The following is a 23,161-nucleotide window of genomic DNA, read 5'->3' as shown; positions in this document are numbered from 1 at the left end:
TTCAGATATGCGAACATTGTGCTTTTCGCAATGCGAAAGAATACAATTGGCCCAATCGATGTATCATTCTAGCCGCTGACTTCGCCAGCAATGGAATTTATAATTTCATCGTTCCACTCAGAGCTCATTTCCACGTCCCCCAAACCCTTAGGCCCATCATTCTGCTGCTAGAAAGGAAGTCAGTATTAAAACATATTTTATACCCTTATAAATTTAAATTATAAAGGCTGTTTTATATCAAATAATTTTAAATAATTAAGAATAAGGTTTTTTTGTTGTTGTTGTTCTTTTCAGACCTCATCTAGCCTTTCAAGATGCCATTTCGTGGTTTCCCCTTGTGTACTGGATGCAGGGATCTATTAGCATGTAGGTATCGCTTATATCAAAAGCCTATGTGTATATGTGACATATGGGTGTGTTCTGACACATCTATGTGTCAGAACACACGTAGTTTACAGACAAAAAATACTGTTGTTCTGATGATGGACGATAGATGGCGTTGATGGTAGTAGTTGGAGAATTAAGTAGTAGTGGAGAGGATGAGATGTATTTAGCGAAGTAGAGTAGTGTGTCCTCCCACGATGAGTCCTTGGACTCCCTGGAGGTGTCATGTAATAATAATAATAATAATAATGTGTGTGTGAATAAAGCCGTCAAGAATAATTGAATTCGTCGTGAAATATATGCGTACAAATTTGGTTTCTTTAGCATGTTTTTAAAATATTCTAATAAATTATTTATTTTATTTTTTTATTTACTAACCAGTCTGGACGATCTATTGCGATCAGGAATAAATCTAGCAGACAGTGTTGTTGTCGTCAACAAAGAAACTTCTAATTCTGCCGAGGAAGATTACTTAGCTGATTGTAACACTATCGTAGCCGTCCAGACAATGTTTAAGTAAGTAATCTAAGATTAACGAGCCAATTTAATATGGACGTTATTTTTTTTTCCAATGCTCCACTCTTCCACTTCTAACCTTTTTGTATTATTATTTTTTCCCCTCTCTAGGATGTTTCCTAGCGTAAGGATTATCACTGAATTAAGCCAATCTAGTAACATGAGGTTCATGCAGTTCCGTGCCAATGATATTTATGCTCTTCACCTATCAAAGATGGAAAAGGTAAGCAGTGTAGGTTTGAAAATTAAGAGAATTATGAAAATGCTCAATTGAAGATTTTTCATTGACGAAATAATCTTTTATTCAAATTTAAAATTATGATTATAAGACTTATAATTAAATATCATTGTTAAAGGATAATAGGTTGTCTAATTGTTTACCTAGAATTTCATTAGTGCTTCTGATTAAGAAGTTTCACTCGCTAGCAGCCCTTTCGGACTTGTGGCTGTCGTCACAAACAAGGAAGTGTCTGATTAGGGTAATACCAAGGCAACTCTGAAGCCGAAAGGTGTATGCTTACGAGCTCTTATAAGCTCCCAGTCACTTTCGAAACCTTTTAAGTTTGAAAGGCAAACATTGTTTGCCTTTCAAACTACTTCGCTATAAAAATTGAGTCATTGATATTCGTTATGATTGATTTTATTTCATACCAAAGGAAGCATTTGAGGCTGTGTCAACGACATAAAAGAAGATTTTAATTAAGTAAAATTCAGGAATTTATTGTAGATTAGTGTCACATAGTTTCAATAAAATTTGCAAAGTAAATAAGTTGCAAAATTATTGTTATTATTATTATTATTAAATAATTAAAATGTCTGAAACATGTACGTATTTTATTTTTCTAGAGTGAACGAGATCGTGGGTCTCACATTTCCTACATGTTTCGGTTACCTTTCGCAGCTGGAAGCGTTTTCAGTGCGAGTATGTTGGACACAATATTATATCAGGTATGTATTTAATCCTGTAAAGGTCTGAATAATCACTGTTACTCAGTACATACATGCTATTTCTTCGTTTGTTTAGATTTATGAAATAGAACATTGAGAAGTGAAATCACAATTCAGTAGTTATTTGATAAAACCATTTCCTTCATGTGAACTCAAGTGTGTGTGTGAGAGAGAGAGAGAGAAATCACCTAACTTATGTGTTTCAGAAAATAATCTCATTTTAATTGGCATTGCTGTACAGTTAATTTTAATTCTCTCCGAGAGATGGCAGCACAAATCATAATTCCTCATTCCCTATATCTTAATAAAAATTTTGTGATTAAACAATAGCATTAAAATTAATAATTAAAATAGAAAGATTTTAAACGTTGTTAATTATAAATAATTGTTGGAATTATGTATTAATAAATTTAGAACAAAAATAAAGAGAAGCTAAGAAACCTTATTATTTTATATAAATTGATAAAGTCATATGTTTAAATTTATGAAATCAAAATTTCGGTTTCTTTTAATGAGACTTTTGTATAGTGTTGAAATGCTCAATTAATTCTTCAAGGTATGGGAGAATTATACAGTTATTTTATTTATATTCTCGTAACTACAATCAAATTTCTTCGAGATCGCGTTTATGTTTGTGTTGATAACATACTGTACATTCTGCAGAATGTGTTTTTTCTTTTCTTCTAAATTTAGAGATCACAAAACGTTAAATTACTGAAGGTTCAAATTTATATATTTGGATTCACACGTACCTAAACGTTATCATCATTTATTGTTTCGACTTGAGGGTCCAAATGTGTCACAAAATCTACTCGCATGTTCTGCATCGTCATTGTGGAAAAATGGAAGTTATTATGCATACAATATGCCCCAACGTGTGTTCTATTTGACAGCGTGTTTAGCAAATCAAAAATATATTCGCTGTTATTATTGTCCTTGAAATTCAATGCTATTGCAATTCTTGATATCTTCCCTCAGAAAATTTATTACTTTATTTCAATTCATGTGGAAAAACAGACTGAGCAGTCTGAGTCTGTAACGAAGATAAAAAAAAAAACTTATAAATAAAAAATAAATAAATCTCAAGTGGACTTAAATATCTATTTGACGGATGTTTTTTTTTTTTCAGGCATTCGTTAAAGATTACATGATTACTTTCGTCCGTCTTCTGCTGGGTATCGACCAGGCACCAGGATCGGGCTTCCTCTCATCGGTAAAAGTTACTTTATTTTATTGTTTATTTATTATTATTTCTGTGAATTCTAAACTATTGATTTCTCCAGTGTTGTGCCCTTGGTAATGTATAAAAAATACGAAAAGAATAAAGAATGGGTGAAGTAGAGGCAGGAAGATTCTAAGCTAGAACAGGTTAACAAATGCGGTATATTAACATAATATTAGTTGCTACAGTTGTAATTCCAACTACCCAATCATTCAGTATAATCGCATGGATATCCTTTTCCCGTGAACACTACTACTTGTCACAGTCACTTGCTGAAAAATACGTCTCATGCAAAAAATATCACCGCTGCCACTTACATCACACACGCAATCTCAGATGGGTACTTTATGATATTGTTTTTCTAATGCTTGCTCTTCTTTCGTGCTTGGCTACTCAGTTGTGTTCTTTTGTAGACTGAACATATTTGTCTTCGCGTTTCACACATATCTCACACAAAATTTGCTTTCTCTGGAACTTCTGGTTACATTAGCTTCCTGTGAGTGCTTTAATCTGATTGGATGAACTGTTTCGTGTCAGCAACTCTACGTCATATAAATAATTGCAAAGCTGTAAAACGAATGGCATACAAAGCACTCTTCTAGTATATTGCCAAATCGATGTTCTATCAATATATTGAATAATTTTTATACTTTAACTTTTTAAGTGTAATATTATATATTGTAATAATATTATAATTACAATATATAATATTAATGACTAAATTTAAACATTAACACACCATAAAATAATAATATTATCTGTTTATAAATAAGAGTCATTTAATCGACCGTGAGATACGATTTGTGGTGGGATGGACTGAGATGCGGTGATTAATACCCTTAGAGGGTAATGGATGGCAATGCTGTAGCCAATGAAGTTCTAACTGAGGCTCGGCCTATTGCTGTTACCCTCCTGCCATGATCAGAGCTTTAATAGTTCAATAACACCTATCCCCACACTGTCCTCTACAGATAACGGGGAAGATGAAAAGCATTCTTGCTTCGCCCCTTTAAGCCAGTCCTTATAAGGATACGAAATGTGTAATCGTCTTAGAGCTCAACAAAATGTGAGCATATCTCCATAAAACAATATAACGTTTCTTTCATAAACGAGGTGTACACTTATTGAACAAGGAAGTCTCTCAGTAGAGATTTGTTTAAGTAGAAAATAAGACAGTGTGTGGAATTAGGAAGTAGTAAAACTGAGTAAAATTAAATCTTTAGTAATGGCTAAAAATTAACTTTTTAATTTTTAAGCATAAAAGTATTGTAGAAGTGATTTTTTTTGGATTTGTTATTATTATTATTATTATTATTATTATTAAGAGAGACCTCCAGGTAGTCAGAGACTCATCGAGGGAGACCACACACACACACACACACACCAGCTATCATACTTATTCTTGAATTCATTCACACTGCTTGCACTCACAACATCCAATGGCAATCCATTCCGATCACGCACCACCCTCTGAGAGAGAGAAAAATCTAGCCATCACACCCTTCTTGACATCCCTCATTCTCAGCTTCCAAGAATGCCCTCTCGTCCTTTCCTCACTCTCCATAAATTGAAAAATTACATCAACTGAAGTATGACTCTTTCAGAAGTTTGTAAGTCTCAATCATATCTCCCCTCTTTCTCCTGTTTGCTAGGGTCCGCAGTCTACAAATTCTCAATCTGTCTTCATAATCAGTATTCCACAATCCTGATATCATTTTTAACATTCTCCTTTGTACTCTCTCCAATATATCAGAATCACAACAGAAACCAGGAGACCAGACCTTCGCACAATATTCCAAGTGAGGTCTTATCAAAGCTTTGTAAAGACGCAAAATAACATCCTTATCTTTACATGTGAACGTTCGTTTTTCAGCATTGCAATTATCTTTTGAGTTGTATTTGCAATCTTTCCCACATGTCCCCTGAACTTCAACTTCCTATCTATTAACACTCCAAGATCCCTAACCTCATCAGTTTCTTCTAGCCAAATCCCACCAATATAATACGACATTGGATAGGTAATCATGCCGACGTCAATGACTTTACATTTACTGACATTGAATTGACACCCATTTTCCCATGCCCACAATTCCAGCCTATTCAAATCATTCTGCAAAGACTGCATATCAGCAGCTAAGATAAGTAGGGTAAGCAGCTGATTACCCTGCCTATCTTTGCATCATCAGCAAATAACTGTATGTCGCACACATCCCCGTATATGGGGATGTGAATCTCAGACTCACATTCCCATATACCACTTTTTGATATCTTTCAGTCAACCATCCTCTTGCTAATATTTTATAACCCAAACCGATTTTCTCCAATTTATGCAACAGTCTACCATGCTGTATTCTGTCAAAAGCCTTAGCAAAATCCAAAAGTATTATGGTGTATCCACTCGCCTTGTCTATTTCAATGGTAATATTGTCATAGAATGTGAGCAAGTTGCTAAAACATGACCTTCCCTTAGTAAACCCATGTTGTTCATTGCAAAGTAAAGATTCACTGTCAAACCCATTTCTGAATGCGAGTCCTAACCAATTGTTCCAAAATCTCACCACCATTCCTGAGATACTAATTGGTCGATAGTTGGATACATCGGTCTTTGCACCACTCTTGTGCAATGAAATTACCATACATTCCTTCTATTCCTGCAAATCTTCCCTGTTCTGAGACTCATATTAAACAGCCTGGTCAAAGGAATGGCCAGTTCAGCTGAACGCTCTTTTAGCACACGTGCCAATATCCCATCAATTCCTATTGCTGAATTCTTATTAAATTTGTGCAACATCTCTAATACCTCATCTTCACACACTTGCGTTTCTTTATCTAGTGAAGAAGTAACAGTGAGCTCAATGTTGCGTTCGCCAGGCTGATAGCTTTTAACAAAATGGGCACTCATTAACTGAACAACCTCTTCTGCACCCGTAACCCTTACGCCATCTGGATTTAGAAGAGTTATTCTTTCATATGCATTCTTTATTTTACTTGCAGCATTTCGATAGAATTCTTGTCGGTTGTCTTTCGCATGCAGAGTCAATTTCTTTTCATACTCAGACTTTGCTTTCTGTAGAACAGTTGTGACTGTTCTAGCCTGCTGCTTATATATATATATATATATATATATATATATATATATATATATATATATATATATATATATATATATATATATATATATATATATATATATATATATATATATATATATATATATATATAACGTTCATAACGGACGACGTCCTTATGCAAACGGTATTCCTTCCACATCGTCCTTTTCTTACGAATCTCTTGGTTAATAAGATTACACATCTATTTGACTCCTACTCTATTTATTCTTCAACCTCTCGGGACGCACTCTGATATCTCATCATTTAAGTATTGTTTAAATGCTTCCCATGCACTGTCAATATTCTTTCGATCCAGCATCCGATCCCATTCCACTGAACTCAGTATACTCCTCGGTTGGTCATAATTTCCTGCTTTCTAGTTCAACATGTAACCTTTTCTGAATGGGACATTCATAAACCTAGTCACTTCCCAAGTGAGTACCGCATGATCACTGTCACCAACTGGAGGCAGAATAGTTACATCTTTAACTGATATGCCCTCTGACACTATAATCAAATTTAGCACTCTTTGACCTCAAGTTCCTTCTGTCACTCATTATATACTTCAGGAAGTTGTCTCGCAATAGCTCAATAAATTCAGTTTCAATCTTCTCATGAGATTCTACTGCTACCCAATCAATATTTGCATAATTAAAGTCTACCGTTATGATTGCTCTTTGAGCGCTCATCTTTTCTATTTAGTGATGCATTTCTTCATCACTAGCAACCAATGCACCAGGTCTGTAACAACACCCCACTATGTAATTGATCTTGTTAGATTCCACCTCACACCAGATGGGCTTAGAATTCACTGCCACATGAAATATTGTTAGTAGAAATACTACAATCATAGGTCTCAACTCTAACTGGATTCAAGTCATCCGATATCATTAGCAGCACGCCCCATCCTTCCTAAAAATACTGTATCCATTACACTCGATACCAGTTGGTAGGTCTGATTCTGATATCCAGGTCTCACTGATACTGTGTCCCATTCTTGTTTAAATATATATTTCCCTTATACTTTCCTTTCCTTTATATATCTTATCCCTTTTCTCGGCGTATCGTCACTTCCGTACTAGAAATATAAGCTCTTGCTCCTCTTAGTATCCTGAAACATTTATTTTTTAAAGCTGCGCCATTTAGGACATTTAGTTTATAAAGAAATTTAAAACAAGAAGCAACTCCTAAATAAGTCTAGAAGTGAAATAATCATGCAGTCGTAACCTCGATCTCGTAACTTAACTTTTTCTTTCGCCCCGCGCCTAGGTTCGTACGTTATTACAAGCGGTGCATTGAATGGCAATTACAGACAACTGAATATTTGATAAGCAAAAGTTTATTAAACTCACAAACACAATACAGCACATTAAATTTTAAAAACTACAATTCAATACGATGATGATACAATGTTAATAAGATAAGCAAACTACAAAATATGAAAATTTCACACTAGCACGTGGGGAAAATTGTTATGCCTCCACAAAGGACTCTCTCTACACACAGGATAAAGAGGCTTCCCCATCAATAATTAAGTTGGCTTAAATCTTTCACCCTCTTAAACACAATAATATGACACAATAATTCAATTAGATACCATTGGATTACACACATTGATTTATAAGAGTTATGTGGGCTTAGCAATTCCATTGCTACAGTGAACGCCAGATTCAGTTCTTTTGACCTTTCTCAGTTAAGAGTAAATTACATATTCTAGTATCAATACACACTATCGCTCGTTCAGTAACACTGATAAACTAGTTCCCTCTTTTTCTATACTATTAAGTGAGCTAAAGTCCTAGTTCAACTCTCATTCAAGTCCTTCAATTGCTAAGTAATACGAATTACAATTACAACCATATTAAATTAACGGAATTAACATAAAATCTTTCACAATACCGTTTGATTAAGCTCTTCTACTAGACGTTACTTGTCTGCGATTCCTGAAGAAATATTCCTTCTGTAGTGGGATATCTTTTGGGTACTTCAAATCATGAGGACCACCTCGGTTACACCATATCAGGCTTCTTCTGAGGAAACACGATCTATCTGCTGTTCTGCAGTCATTAGATTCGCCATGAGGATCCACAATTTCTATTGATGATCTCCTTCCTTTAGACCAGGGTCGGCTCAGTATACAGTAAATACCTTTCTTCCCGACCATGTGGCATCCTTTGTTCTCGATGGTAGGAAAACGGGATCGAAATCCCACTTACTAATATTCCATGTCGTGGCGGACGGAGGGGGAGGGGGTTCCTGATCGTCACTCAGGAAACTCATAAGGTAACCTCCAAACGAAAACTGTCAAAAGACCTTGGGGGGGGTCCTAACCCTTTTATATCATGACCCTACCGGTCATAATATAAAAGGGTTAGGAACCTTCTGCAATTGATTTTATTACCCCCCCCCCGACACTAGGGTACGTTTCTCGTAACCCGTTAGGGTGGCGTCTCCCTGCTGAAACTTCTACCTTTGGTGAGCCATGTGCACGCGAATGACCCGCGGCAGTGTCAAAATCGGAAACCGTGACCACCTTGGATTTTACTTCGGTTCTAGGTAATCCTATGCGTCAGCTTTATCAAACTCTATCAGATCACCCAATTTTTCTAAGAATTAGCATAACTTATAATCTCTAGTTTCAAGTGTATAATAAGCAAGCCTTTTACATGCAAAATTCTTATAACTAAATGCTGTAAATTAATTATCTCATTCTTCTAATATTATACAATCAATGTTCTTATACTAGTTAACAATTATTCTTTTCAATGTATTTATTTCATTTATACCTAGATGCAAGCACTATTTTCTCATTAAGGTTTCTACTCGTTAAATTGTGATCAAGTAAATTCTCTTATGAAGTTTACGAGGATCACAAATTTAACAATACCTACAATCTGAGGTCGCAACATATTGACCAAAGCAACAAACCGTACCCTTTATGTGTACAGACATAATAATCTACCTGCATGTTCTTTTGTATACTGTTGTCTGTAGTCTGCATGACACAGTTGGACAACTTGCAAATCTCTCTTGTTCTATAGTGCCTTTTACATGTAGATATCTTTGCACACATTTGATGTGTCCAAACCGGACGAACACAAAATCGAAACCGTTCTCTCCTCGTCAGCATTTCCATGATAAAGCCCATCCCGTCATTTGCAGTTAGATAATATTGTCGCTCTTACACGCACATTCACACCATTCCTCTCTTTATAATTTAGTTTCCCTGACTATCTGTGTTAGGTCTCATACCAGTTATTTATGTCGAAAAGTTTTTTTTTTTTTTCTACTGGTATGGCCTCCCTAGCTGGGGTCGAGAGGTAGGAGCCCAGACTAAGAGAGACACCCTGGTCCTCCACGATGTGAGTATTGCGTAAGGCTGGTTACCTTACCAAGTAAAAAATTTCTAACTCAGATGCTGGAACCGGAAAAATCATCGGACCAAGAAAGAACAAAGATAAACGCTTAGGAATCTTGGACATTTTAAAAATAGTCAAGTGGAATATGCGAATCAGAACAACAAAGGAATTAGAATTAGTAAAACCTAAAAACATTAATATAGCCGTGGTTACAGGAACAAAAAAAGAAATTAAAAGGAACAAAAGCTATAGATGGTTTTACTGTGCTATATAGTGGAGTGGACCAACATATCAGAGCTTCTAGTTGTGTGGCCATTTTAACCAATAATAAATGGAAAAATAAAATACGAAAGTACGATTTTGTAAATGATCGAATTATAACAGTTAAATTTAAAAAAAAAATAAATAAATAAATAAAAAATTCGCTAGATGGGCGAAGCAAGAATGCTTTTCATAATCCCCGTTGGCTGAAGAGGACAGTGAAGGATAGGGTGTTATTGAGCTATATAAAGCTCTGATCATGGCAGGAGGGTAACAGTAATAGCCGAGCCTCAGTTAGAACTTCACTGGCTACAGCACTGCCGTCCATTACCCTCCCTGAGTACCCATTTTAGTCGCCTCGTACGACATGCATGGGCTGAAATGGCGCTATTTTTATCACACGGGGAATTAAATTAAAAACAAACAGAAGTCACTTAAATATCCTAGGAGTATATGCCCCTGAAGAAGGTAGGAAAGAGGATTCCGAACAATTTTTTGAAAAGAACCCCAAATCAGTGAAGATATAAAAGAAGAATCGAAAACTTTAATAAAGATAATCCATAAAATATAGACAACAGAAGCCTCTCAAGTACTTGGAAAGAAAAAGAAAACATTAAAAAGAAAACAATTACAAATCTGGAACACGAATATAGAAAATGCAATAAAAGAAAACCAAATGGCATACAAATCACTCCTTCAAAAACATAGAAAGGAAGAAGAAGAATTATACAAAAACAAAAGAAATTGAGTTAAAACCATAGTACAGAAAGCTCACCAAGATTCCAGGAACAGATTTATTAATAAAATAGAAGGCATATAGATGGAAGACAAAACGTAGCTTACAAAATATTAAAGAAATTAAACAACGAAGAAAGAGATACAGCAGAAATCAACGCAGTACAAGAGAAACAATGGTCAGAACATTATTAGAATTTATGTTATGACCCAAATTTAATAACAGAAAATAATAATGAAGAAATCAGCACTCATATAGAAACAATAAAATTAAAAGAACTAAAAAATAAGCAATAAACGTATCCAAAAATAACAAATCAACCGGATTAGATGGCATAAATACAGAGCTTTGGAAATATAGCGGAGAATATTTACATCACAAATTCTTAAAATTAATAAATAACTGTTGAAAGAAAAGAAATGTGAGGTTCCATCGGATTGGTTAAAAGCTAAGGTTATATCTATATTTAAGAAATGAAATAGAGATGAGTGTGGAAATTACCGAGGAATAAGTTTATTAAACACAGGTTACAAAATTTACAACAAAATCCTGAATAAAAGACTTGGAAATATTGCAAAAAATCTACTCTCACAAGAACAAAATGGTTTCAGATATGGAAGATCATGTATAGACAATATTTATGTGTTAAAACAGATTATTGAGAAAAGACGAGAATTAAATTTAGAGACTCACATGGCCTTGATAGACTACGGGAAGGTTTTTAATAAAATACACAAAGATTACGGGAAAAAAAAACTATGGAATATATATATATATATATTCATTATATTTCATTAACGTTAGATAGAACAGCTTGAAAAATATTTAATTTTATTTAATAAAAAACATAATTGACACAAAAACGTTTTTGTGTCAATTATGTATTGCATTTTTTGCCTGTAATTCTCAGTTTTTGGTAACTTCAGTTTTTATTACTGTGTTCTACCTTTAGTGGATACCTGAAGAAGGCTGTAAAAGGCTGAAACTAGTTGTATCATTTTCATTAAAACTTCATATTTTATCTCGGTTTAAGTCATTAAATATTTATTCTTTAGAAAAAATATTTTAAAAAAAAAATGTATATATATATATATATATATATATATATATTGATCAGATTATAAAAATATGGAAAACATCAATAAAACAAGGTATCCAGTTAACCAGAACTGTTATCAATACAATGCTGTATGCAGATGATCAGATTATATTACAAGACAATGAAGACGACCTTCAAAATCGGTTTACGAATTATGAAAAATAAGCCAACAATGCAATTTAAAAAATCTTCCAACAGAAAACAAAAGTCTTGGCATTTAAAGGTCAGGATCATGTTAGATCAAAAATAGTTATAGAAAATAAAACAATGGAACAGATGCCACAGTTTGATTATTTAGGCTGCAGAATAACATATCTAAAAGATAAAGATATAGATGGAAAAATAAAGAAATTTCAGAAAATGTTTGGAACCATTAAAAGGACACAAAAAACAAGACGGGAAACTCAACGTAACGGCCACTCCCAATCTATTATATGGTTCAGAAACGTGGACGGTTAAAAAGAAGGGTGAAAGTAAAACACAAGCTGTAGAGATGAGAATTTTAAGAACAATTAAAGGATGCACAAAATTGGACCATATAAGAAATGAAGACATCAGAAAAGAACTAGATATTAATAGCATAAATGAAAATGTCAAGGAATATAGACAGAAATGGAAAGAACATCTATTTAAAATGGAAAGATATCGACTACTAAAAGAGGTGGATAAATATAAACCAAAGGGGAAGAGCAGCGACAAGATCGAAAGACCAATGAAGCCGGAATAGGCAAATGCCTAATCCTTAAAGAGAATAATTTTTTTTTCCTCTTTTAGATGATATTGCGCTTATTTTCTTAATGTTGAATGTTTATTTCCTTCCAGTGTAGGTTCTTAGCTATTTTCATACTGCTTTTCAATGCCTCGACCACAAGTTAAAACATCTCTGCGATTGCGTAGTACCTCTTAGTCTGTTGTGATGCACGAGGTTTATAGACATAAGTGTTTGTAGACTTCAATGGGAATTGGTGATAGTTAGTTTAATTAGTTATTTTGTATTAGTTCTTATATTTCTTCATTTGTGAGGAGATTTTTCCTCATCTTTATGGTGAGGGAAAATCTCCTCACAGTTTTCAGTTTAAGTTTTTTAAATTTTTTTATATTTTTATTTAAAAAGGCTAATATTTCGAAACAAGGTACTGCAATAAGCAAGCATCGATCATTTTAAATGTGTTCTAATAAGATGATGTTATAAAGTTTCGTAACATAGTTCTTCGAATATTTACATTTAAAAAATCACAACCTGATTAAAAGTAATTACTCTTTGTTTCTTATTTGCGTATCCTTTATTATCCAGATGAGAATAACCAAAGAAGATCTGTGGATAAGGACATACGGACGCCTGTATCAGAAGCTCTGTTCTTCCTCTTGTGAAATTCCCATTGGCATTTATAGGACTCAGAGTTCAAGTGGCTCTGAGGATTCCACGGTAAGTACCTTGCTTCTCTGTCAACAACTAAAAGTCGAGTATTTAAAAAAAGGGGGGGGAGGGGGCGAACGAACGCGATTAATAAAGTACTGAAAAATTACAGACACATGGTCGTATGCACAGAAAGCAGGGTTTCTGAAAACTCAAGGGTTTTACTTTAGCAATAGAAAACTCAGTAATAGACTAAACAAAACATGGAATAGATAGAATTAACAGTCCGATCCCAACAAAAATTCAGCCAACATCGGCCAAGTCATTTGACTGGTAAAGGTTATTAGGCCTGATAGGTTAAGAGAAAATGTGATAAAAACAAATACAACTTTCTTTCTTCAATAGGAAAACACTTCTAGACAATCTCTGAAGAAACAAACGTTAATTTAACCCCGCTCTTTCTGTTGTTGGGAACAGAGTCAATTAACCAGTAATGTTTATAAAAGAGAATGTAATGAATCAAAAGTTAAATCTTCAACCACCTAGAAAGCTCGGCTTCATCCATCCGAAAATGGATCATTCCGGAAAAGCTATTAAATGGTCATGTCTCAGATGCACGCAATTATCATCACGCACGTAAGACATCACGGCATGTATAAGCAAGCGGGTCAGGTGTCAACCTCTCGTAACAGAACACCCTTTAAACAAAATCACGAAGTTGAAATAACATACGTGGATCTATTTGACTAATGATGATGTCTGCAGATAACATGGGGCACCATCCAGATCATCCACCGTCGAAGAAATTTCTCCAGAAACTCAATAATATCAAAGTGGTGCAATGTGGATTACGATGATATTTCATAAATTTCCATTATGTTTCACTCATCCTTGATTTAAGTATGTGTAAAAAAAAAATAATAAAAAAAAGTATTATTTATGGGTTCTCAGCACAATTTTGGACGACTGTTCTCTGTACAACACAACAGCATACGGTTCGTAGAGTTATTTATAATAATCACCCTATATGCTGGCATACAAGGCAACTGGGCGTATAAGACGTCCCTCAAATCTGTTTTTTAAATATTTATCTTGTGGTATACTCGCCGTATAAGACGACCACAAAGTTTATACTTACCATTGACAGTTTCTTACACATTCCTTATTCCTTTTAGTTGAATATAATGTATGCCTTGCAATCAAATCACAGGTATTTTCTTTACAGCAATTTAGGAACGATATCTTTCAGTCGTACTAGAAGATTGATAAAATTGTTTATTACGTTTATACCAGTCTCGGCTTTCGTATATTGTCATTCATGTAATCAACAGTAGAGTTCCATTAAAAAAACAAAACAAAAAAAAAAAGCTTGTTCTGTTGAATAGATTTAATATATACAAATATTTATACATAAAAATATATTAATTTGTTCATATATCAGTATTTTGACATGCCAAAAGCTTATCTTCTTATAACCAGTATATGCGTCAAACATAACACCTCTACACAGTATTGCATGAGCTGGATGACATCTTCACGATGTTTGTCGTCGCGGCATTTTTTTTTTTTTTATACGCGGAGTAAAAGACCACCCTTTACTTCAAATATTGTCATATACGTCAACATCTACAATGCATGAAAATATACATCTCTCTCCGTTGCCCAATGAGATCGTGTTTGTGTCGTTTATAAATTATTAATATTTCTAAAAAATTATTTTAAAAAAAAAATGGAAATATAGTAGAAGTAAAGGATTTGGTTAATTATAATCTTTAAACCTTAATAAATCCCGATTTTAATTAGATATAACAACACACCTTTTTTATTTTTGTTTATAAATATTTGATATTTAAATTCTGATAGTTTAAAAATTCGAAACTATTCTAAAATTCATATTAATTGTGAATTTGTTGATGTCTATTTTTGAGATAACTTTGAAAGTATTCTCATGCTAACCAAGTGATAAAACGTTATATATATATTCTCATGCTAACCAAGTGATAAAACGTTATACGACACAAACATTATATATATATATATATTATATATGTAATACTTTTGACATAACTTGGAAAGTATTCTCATACTAACCAAGTAATAAAACGTTATACGATACAAACATTAAGGTCTGAACCCAGAATGGCTTCCCTAACTGTTTGTGACGAAGTGGTTAGTCTAAATACATTGTTGAGTGTAAATATGGTGTTTTCTCTTGGTCAGTTTACCTGGTTGATCGATGAAAAACTCCCGTTTGCTAGTTCAAAATTACCTTTCTGTCTCAATATAAGGCTGGCTAATTCACTTAAATGAAAGACCTTCATGACAGTTTTTGTGAATCAACTTCCGATTAAAATGTACGCTTGTATATTTTAATAATTTTAATTCGAATGCTTTTTAATCTCATACATGTGTATGAGATTGAAAAGCATTCGAATGATTAAAATTTCGATTAAATTATGTATTTGTATAGTACAGGTTTATTCCGCATAAATTACATTTTACCGATATACAAATATTTAATGCCACATCTTGACGGGTGATGAAAATCATGCATTGTGTTTCTATGTGTAATTTTTTCCTACTAATCTGATCATGATTTTTTTTAAATCATTGCAGATATCCCTCGAGCTGGCAGATAGCGAAAGAAACAGAATTACCTCTGAGATTGAGAGGCAGGAGATTAGCAACTTAGTAAAGAACAGGATGGCTGATCTTCGATTACCTGTACAAGACTATGGTAAGTACGACTGCTTGTAGTATTTTCACAGGTGCGAGTAAGAAATTTAATCAAAGGTAAGTGTAGAATGTCTTCTTGACGGTTTCGGAAGACCGTCTGAACTAAATTAATTACGGATATAGATCTCTAAAAACATTTTCTTAAAAAACTTGTTCATAATGAATTTGGATATTTTGTTTGATGCTTGTTGCTAGTTTTATCAAAACAAACCTAACGAAAAACAACATTAAATGGAAACGATCAGTTTAAAATTAACATACGGTTATTTTTTAAATAGAGATGCTTAAAATTTATTAAAGTATATTTATTATTTAAAATATATTCAAGTAAACTTATTATTATTTATTTATGACATAAAAATTATTAAAGCATATTTTATTATGAATCTCGTGACATGTATGAAAGCAATTTGAATTCTTGTCATAGATTGCATAAAATATCTACTGAAAAATATTTAAAGCCACAAACGTTTAGTGCTTCCATACTGCTCTAAGTGTAGCAAATAGTGAAGCGTTTGTGGTTTTAGATATTTTTATAAATTTATGATTTGTAATTCAACTTAAAGCGATCTTTGGAGATCAGACTAAAAGCTTTCCACGCTAGATAACAGATATGGTTCGATTTTGTTAATATTGGATTCTACTGAATTCCAAATGGATCCGAAACACTCTTCTAGTTAGTGAAATTCTCATAACATATGCTGTAATAAAAATTCAAAATACGAGACGAGATTTTCTATTTTAATTGCAATGTACATGCCAAGGCAACTCGTGGCGAAGGTTTAACTATCCATTCATTTCCATCTCTGATGGTGTTCGGTAGCTATTGTTCTTCGAAAACTTCGGTTTCCAAGACATTTAATTAAACTAAAGCTAAACTAGTTTGCCTTAGTTTGGCTTAGAAATACAATTTTTAACCGTCATCTAGTAAGAATTAAAATGACTACTTAAAACACTCAAGCAAAACCCTGCCTACTCATACGCCAATCTCCCCCCCCCCTCTCTCGCTTCCCAAACATTTCTCGTTTTGAGAAATTCGCGTGTGTGGTCTTTCAATAAATAAAATAAAAGAGACAAGAATATCCCAGTTGTAACATTTCTATTGTTAATTTGGGTATTCATATCCATCTATTTAGACTGCTTTTGATCCTTCATTTTTTATCTTATTTTGTGTTAATTAAATAAAAAAAGTATCAGAAAAAATAACGACTGATAAAGTTCTTAAAAGACATGTTTTCTGAGCGATGCTTTCTCACCTTTCAGATGATGCGTCTGAAAAAAGGAGTAGTCTTTCCTTTGTGATCATCAACCCGAGCTGTGATCTGAAGCTAGAAGAGGGAGATATAATGTGAGTCATTTTCTACGACTTGAAATAAATATCATTCACCTTTTCAAACTCTTTTTAAAATGACAGGAATTCTTAGGACAGAATTTGAATTGAATTAATTGAAAAAAAGTGGTCTCTTATGGTTATAAATATGAATTTTTGAGACAGATTAAGCTATCGCTTTATAAGCAGTAAATTAAGGGAGGTAACACTCAAATTATCAAGATTATTAACTTGGTTTTTAAGCGGTATAGATTCAAATACAATCAAATATTTACAATCATTCTTATGAAGAAATTCATATATCAAACAGTTTTGTTTTCTCTTTACAGATTCCTGATAAGGCCGAGCCCAATTTCCAGCAAAAAGATCTTCATGAAACGAGGCTCCATCCGTATCAAACATTCTCATAAACATAAAAAAGACAAAAAACAACCATCTATTGATGACTCCTTACTTCTTGGGGGCTCCTCTGGTAGTCCCTTTGAGGATAATCAACATTCTTCTAATCACGACGAATGGTTGGAAAATGGTAGCATCAGGATTCCAGTGAATGGGCCCATAGACGTTGAAATCACCCCACCTCTGGAGATAGCAAAAGGCACTGCGGTATAAGACTCACGTGCGTTGGAATCATTCGAAAGAGACACCACATCTCGTCCTTCATGTGATAATAAAATATAATGGCTTTCGGAAAGTGTTTTTTTTTTAAAAAAAAAAAAAAAAGCCAGTGTTAGGATGAACCCAACAGAACTATCCGTAAGAACAACGCGGAGTACATGCAGTGGAAGAACTAAATCGTACAAGAGAAGTCAAAAATGGTCATCATTCTCTACAAACCTCTTAACATTTGTAATTTCAATCTACGTTTAGATTTCTACTAAGAATTCCACCTCGTCTTCAAGTATGCGTTTTTTTTTTTTTCATCTCTGAACTACTATGCATTGACTTAACAGTTATTTCGAGAAGGACTTTCAGGATAAGGGAAAAAGGTGTGATTGAAAGTCTCCAACGATTTGAGTATGTGATGTAAGGTTGTAGAAGTAAACCACAACCAACAAACAACCAAAGAACATTCCGGTTCCTTTAGTGTCATTAAGAAAATGATTCCTTATTGCGTATGACCTGTAACCATAGTAACAACTTCATATTGGGATTGCCATTTCAAAGTAAAATCGGGAAAATGACTCACACTGTCGGAAAGATTGTAGTCATCTTGAAAGATGTCTAAATTAGGTATGAGACCGGACTGTACCGGCCGAGTTCGACATACCTAAGTTCGAATGACGTCAGAGAGATTCGATTCTTAAATATTAGTAGAGATCATGGCGTTTACGTAAGCTCTTATTAGCAGTATTTTCATTGAATTCGATTGTTAATTATGCTAACGAAAAGTAATCAACTTAAAAGTTAATTTTGTTTGACAATATTTTATTCGATTTTATCGAAATTCATACAAATTTTCTTCTTAATATTCTTAGGAGCTGTTTCTATTTCGTACATAATATACCTTTTACATACAAAAATATTCTGTTTCTAAGAATAACATCGAAATATTGATAGAAATTAACTTCACAGATCTTAAAATATTCTTACAAAATTAGACATACAGATTTTGGAAGCACCCTGCATTGAAAAACATTTGTGACAAGAAATCATTTTTCATAGTAGAAAAGAGAGTAGAGAATATTAAATCAGGATAAAAAATATGACATATGACATATTTCCAATAATCTAATACTGTATACAACTCCTTTTGTAAAAACACGGCTGTGATTTTCCTTCAGATTTTAATTCGAATTCTTTTTTTTTTCATGGCAAACATATTTTAGGAAGCAACTCAACAAATGTGTGTCCATTGGTTTAATTAAAATGTCGTATTATCTTGATTTTTTTCTTTAACAAAAATATAATTCCTCATTTTAAAAAGTTAATGAATATCCCAGGTCGTTTTAAAATTAAATTTCATTAAAAATATTGATTGGAAACAAAATTGTTGGACAGTTTTGATATCATATTCGTTGTTTGAATATGTAAAATGTAAAAAAGTCCTCCAAAAGAGGAAGAGAGCTTGATGAGATCATCAGAGCATAGAAACAGAAATGGATTGAAAGAATCTCTTCTTCTTCCTGAAACAGCAATTAGCCTTCAGCGTTATTCATCTATTTAAGTTATCAAAGAAACAAAATGGTGTTTTACATGATTTATATTTTTCTGAATATATTAAAATAATTAATGAGTTTTTCATGAAATGAATATTAAAAATAAAATTATATATATTTTGTATTTAATTGTTGACATTTGCTATTAAAAACTAAAATAAATATCGAAATTACAAGTAACAGATTATAATGATAATACAAATGAACTTTATGGCATCCAACAACATTTGTTTAGGATCTAAAAAGTCAGTTCAAATGCAATCAACGGAATACGACATTAATGTCAGTTGGTTTGTAATTTTCTGTCGTTTATTACGTTGATGAAATATAGGTAAAATTTAAAAAAAAATCCACAAAGTGTTATTTAATAAGATGGAACATTATTATTATTTTAAGAATCAACGTTATTTAAAAATATATGAATAGGATTTATGTATTGTCTGTTTTCACCTTCATCCATCCACTCGTTATGACATTTTTGACTTTGTAAAACGAACTGTCAGATGAAACCGAGTCCATACTTAGAAGCACAATATCTGCAATGATGTTATCGTAATGATGAGCCCCAGGACTGTAAGTAAATCAGCATTGAAGAACCAATGATTTCGTTTCAACATCTTTAGAGAGGTTAACTCACTCGACAGTGAGAGTAACAACCAATTCTGTTTGTTAAAATCTCAACTAAATGAAAAGAATGACCTATGTCTATATGAAATGCGATGTTTGATGTTAAAGCTTAGTGTAATTCGTGCTACAACTTGTTGTAATGAGTATTAAAAAAGAGGGAAAACATTTTGTATTTTTAAAACGCACGTATACTTTGCACTGTACAGTTTTCATTGTATGACAGACACAGAACTACTTATTAGTATGTAATAAATTTGTTTTTCACCCGGGTTCAAAAGAATTGGACTATATTTTTTTCTTCCAGATAATTCATTCATGTTTTATATTCCCATTTGATACAATCTCTTGTTTCATTGTTGCTCAGTAACATCTGTTAAAATAGTCGGGAAGGGCGCCCTCTACATTGCTCCATGCTACTATTTTTTTTTTTTTTTACATTTTTGCCACTTAACTTGGTTTACTTATCTACTGTCATTAACAGAAGTAGAAAAGGAATAATAGTTCACCTCATGACTCAAAGATGGCGCTATTGTTGCTTACATACAGACTAATTTGCCGTTTATAATAGTGATATAACTATTTCATTTTATTATCAAACCAAAAAAAAAAAAGTATATAAAAATTTATATAAAATATAGATAATATTATTAGCTGCATGTTATTATTTTTCGTATTTATTTATTTTATACCTATATTTAGTTATTCTACTTTAAACATAGATTGTTGTATAGATGGAAGATGAGGTAGTCGAGACGCTTGGATGTGTTTGGAGAAGAGCGCCCTCTAGTGATGAGTCCTTGAACTCAACGGAAGTGTTACATAATAATAATAATTAAAAATTTGCGAAACTTTATAAGGACTTTTCAATTAAACGGGTTATTCTATCTCATACGGGAGACCAAAAAGAAAGACAACTCTCTCTCTAGAGCAGTGGTTCTTAACCTTTTCGAAGTCACGGACCACTTTGATTCTAATAAAAATTTGGGGAACATCAAAAGCATTAGGGTCATAAAACTAACAGTAAAAATATGCAGGGACTTGCCTTTTATAAAAATGGAACTTATTTTAATGCGATACTTGAGCTTGTCGACTTTCAGCAATATCAGGTCTAATATGTGATATAGCTACCCTCATCTCTTTGTCTATATTAGTAAGACTTGCATGCTTTTTAGTTTTTATATGGGTTAATATTGAGAAACCGAGCTCACATAAATATGATGTTGAAAACTGTAACAAAATTTGTGCAGAGAATTGGGTGTTCGGCTTGGACAAAAATTCAAAATTCCTCAAGAGTTATTTCAGAGAATTTCATTTTTAGAGTACGATCCGTTGACAAGGAAACTAATTCTTCTTCTTCTTGTAACGAAAATTCACAACTCGATGTATTAACTGTGCCAAATGAATTTCGTATCCATCATAATTGCGTGTATTTAAGGAAGGAAAGTAAGTTGAAATCTTTTCTTCCAATATTGTTAAATGTTCTGTTATAATGGAAATAATTCCCTCGACATTTTTTGTTACGGGACGAAGGAAACATATCTACTGTTTTTTTTTTTTTCTGATATGCGGTTTTTCCGAAGAGATAGTTTTTCCTGAAAAGCTGACAATTTGTGTGGATGTCAAAATATTTTAATTTTTCCCTTGAATACTTGTATTAACGCTATTTAAGTAATTAAAAATATCGGCTAAATATTCCATTTTAGCGCAGCAAATACCATTTTGAAGCGATTTACAAAAGCATCTGCACATTCATTTTGAAAAAAGGCCAGTAATTCATTCTTAAGTTCTGAAATTCGGAATAGCACTTTACCCCTGGATAACCATCTTATTTCAGTGTGCAAAAGCAAAGATTCGTACTTTGCTTCCATAGATATGCAAAGTTTTTTTTTTTTTTTTTTTTTTTTAAAAAGACGTGCTTTTAAAGGTCTTGGCTTGATGTAATTTACAATATTTGCAACTTGGTCTAGTACAGGTTTTAATATTGCCGGTAATGTTTTTGAAACTAGGAATTCTCTGTGCAAAAAACAGTGCGTAGTAGATATCAGTAGCGCATTCGGGATTTAATCTTGGGGAGAGTTGAGTTGAGTAGACGATTTGAGAATGCACACTACGCATCGCATACGGCCTATGACTGAGTATCTACAGTCATCGCTAATTCATAAATAGTATAGAAATAGAAGACACGACACACATAAAAAAAGAATTTTAATCGGAAAAAGATTCTTGGAAAATTTTTCTAATATTTTTTTCTTTTTCTTTGGGGGCAGAGCGCCTTCGCACGCCCCCCCCCCCTCTGGATGAGCCACTGGTAGATATAATATTTGGGTTTATTTTCTTTGCAAGGGTAACCTTTAATAGAGCTTACCATTGATCTATAACGATATTCTGTTGGTTTAGAAGTCGACTCGCATAGCAGTCTTCAGTTGCCAATTACACTCAGAACTGTGTCATGTGACATATACAGGGTGTTCGGGATAAATTTGACATATTTATAATTAATTATATTTTTCCGTAAGTTACATGTATTAACACACACTTCTCTTCATTTAAAAGTTTGGACCCTTCTTCAATCATATGCAAGATGTCAGAAAGGATGGATAGCTGGAACCCACCTGAATCATGGAAGAGAATAACTTGTATCATGATGATTCGTGCCCGCCATCAAAATAAGGATATTACGACTGCTGCCCAATGCTCCCTGAATACAGTAAAAACAATCAGGCATGAACTAGAGACTTGCAATGGTGACTACGAGGATGTAGCAAGAAGAAAGATCCCTAGCAGACGATCTGATTGCGTTCGTACAGCAGAATTCCTCGCAAATCTGCAGGAACAGGTGTTGAAGAACCCTGGCATTGGAATTCGGGCTTTGTTCGTGGAGTTGCTAACTGTAGTCAAGCCCTGGATAACAAGGGTAGCCAATGGTAGGTATGTATGTATGGCAGCAGGATTCGGCCCCTTGCCACACCTCTGGGAAAAGTCAAAAATGGTTGTCTGAAAATTTCTACGACTTCACCAGTCCAAATGTTTGGCCTCCAAACTCCCCAGACCTTAACCCCATGGATTATTTTGTATGGGGCGCAGTTGAAAAAGACACCAATCGCACTTCCAGTAATACAAAAGCCCAGTTAATGGATAAAATTAAAACAGTTTTTGCGGCCCTTCCCAGGGAGACTGTAGCATCAGCTTGTTCGAGGTTCCGAAGCAGAATTGAAGCTGTGATCGATGCTAATGGTGGTTATTTTGAGTAAATCTTGTTGATAGTATTGTAATTAACTCTGCCTGTAATGTTTTTTTGTCAATTCATTAAATTTAAT

General features: G+C 33.4%; 1 protein-coding gene across 2 annotated transcripts in view; it reads left to right on the top strand.

The window, feature by feature from the left end:
* LOC150104060 (potassium channel subfamily T member 2-like) overlaps window positions 1-20,103 on the top strand; it is a 165,539-nt gene extending 145,436 nt beyond the window's left edge. For both annotated transcript variants that reach the window (XM_090396723.1, XM_090396724.1), the window contains 10 exons: window positions 6-178; window positions 295-366; window positions 766-900; window positions 1,012-1,123; window positions 1,747-1,848; window positions 2,978-3,061; window positions 12,930-13,061; window positions 15,609-15,729; window positions 16,992-17,076; window positions 17,388-20,103. In XM_090396723.1, coding sequence (XP_090252849.1) covers window positions 6-178; window positions 295-366; window positions 766-900; window positions 1,012-1,123; window positions 1,747-1,848; window positions 2,978-3,061; window positions 12,930-13,061; window positions 15,609-15,729; window positions 16,992-17,076; window positions 17,388-17,670 — 1,299 coding nt within the window. In that variant the 3' untranslated portion in view covers window positions 17,671-20,103. The remainder of the gene's footprint in view (window positions 1-5; window positions 179-294; window positions 367-765; window positions 901-1,011; window positions 1,124-1,746; window positions 1,849-2,977; window positions 3,062-12,929; window positions 13,062-15,608; window positions 15,730-16,991; window positions 17,077-17,387) is intronic.
* The last annotated feature ends 3,058 nt before the right edge of the window (window positions 20,104-23,161 follow it).

This window comes from Typopeltis vanoorti, chromosome 8, assembly GCF_054136105.1.
Source record: "Typopeltis vanoorti isolate ZY-2024b chromosome 8, IOZ_Tvanoo_1.0, whole genome shotgun sequence".
In the NCBI taxonomy this organism is placed as follows: domain Eukaryota; kingdom Metazoa; phylum Arthropoda; class Arachnida; order Uropygi; family Thelyphonidae; genus Typopeltis; species Typopeltis vanoorti.
The sequence above is the reverse complement of the archived record's forward strand: the minus strand, read 5'-3'. Positions and strand labels throughout refer to the sequence as shown.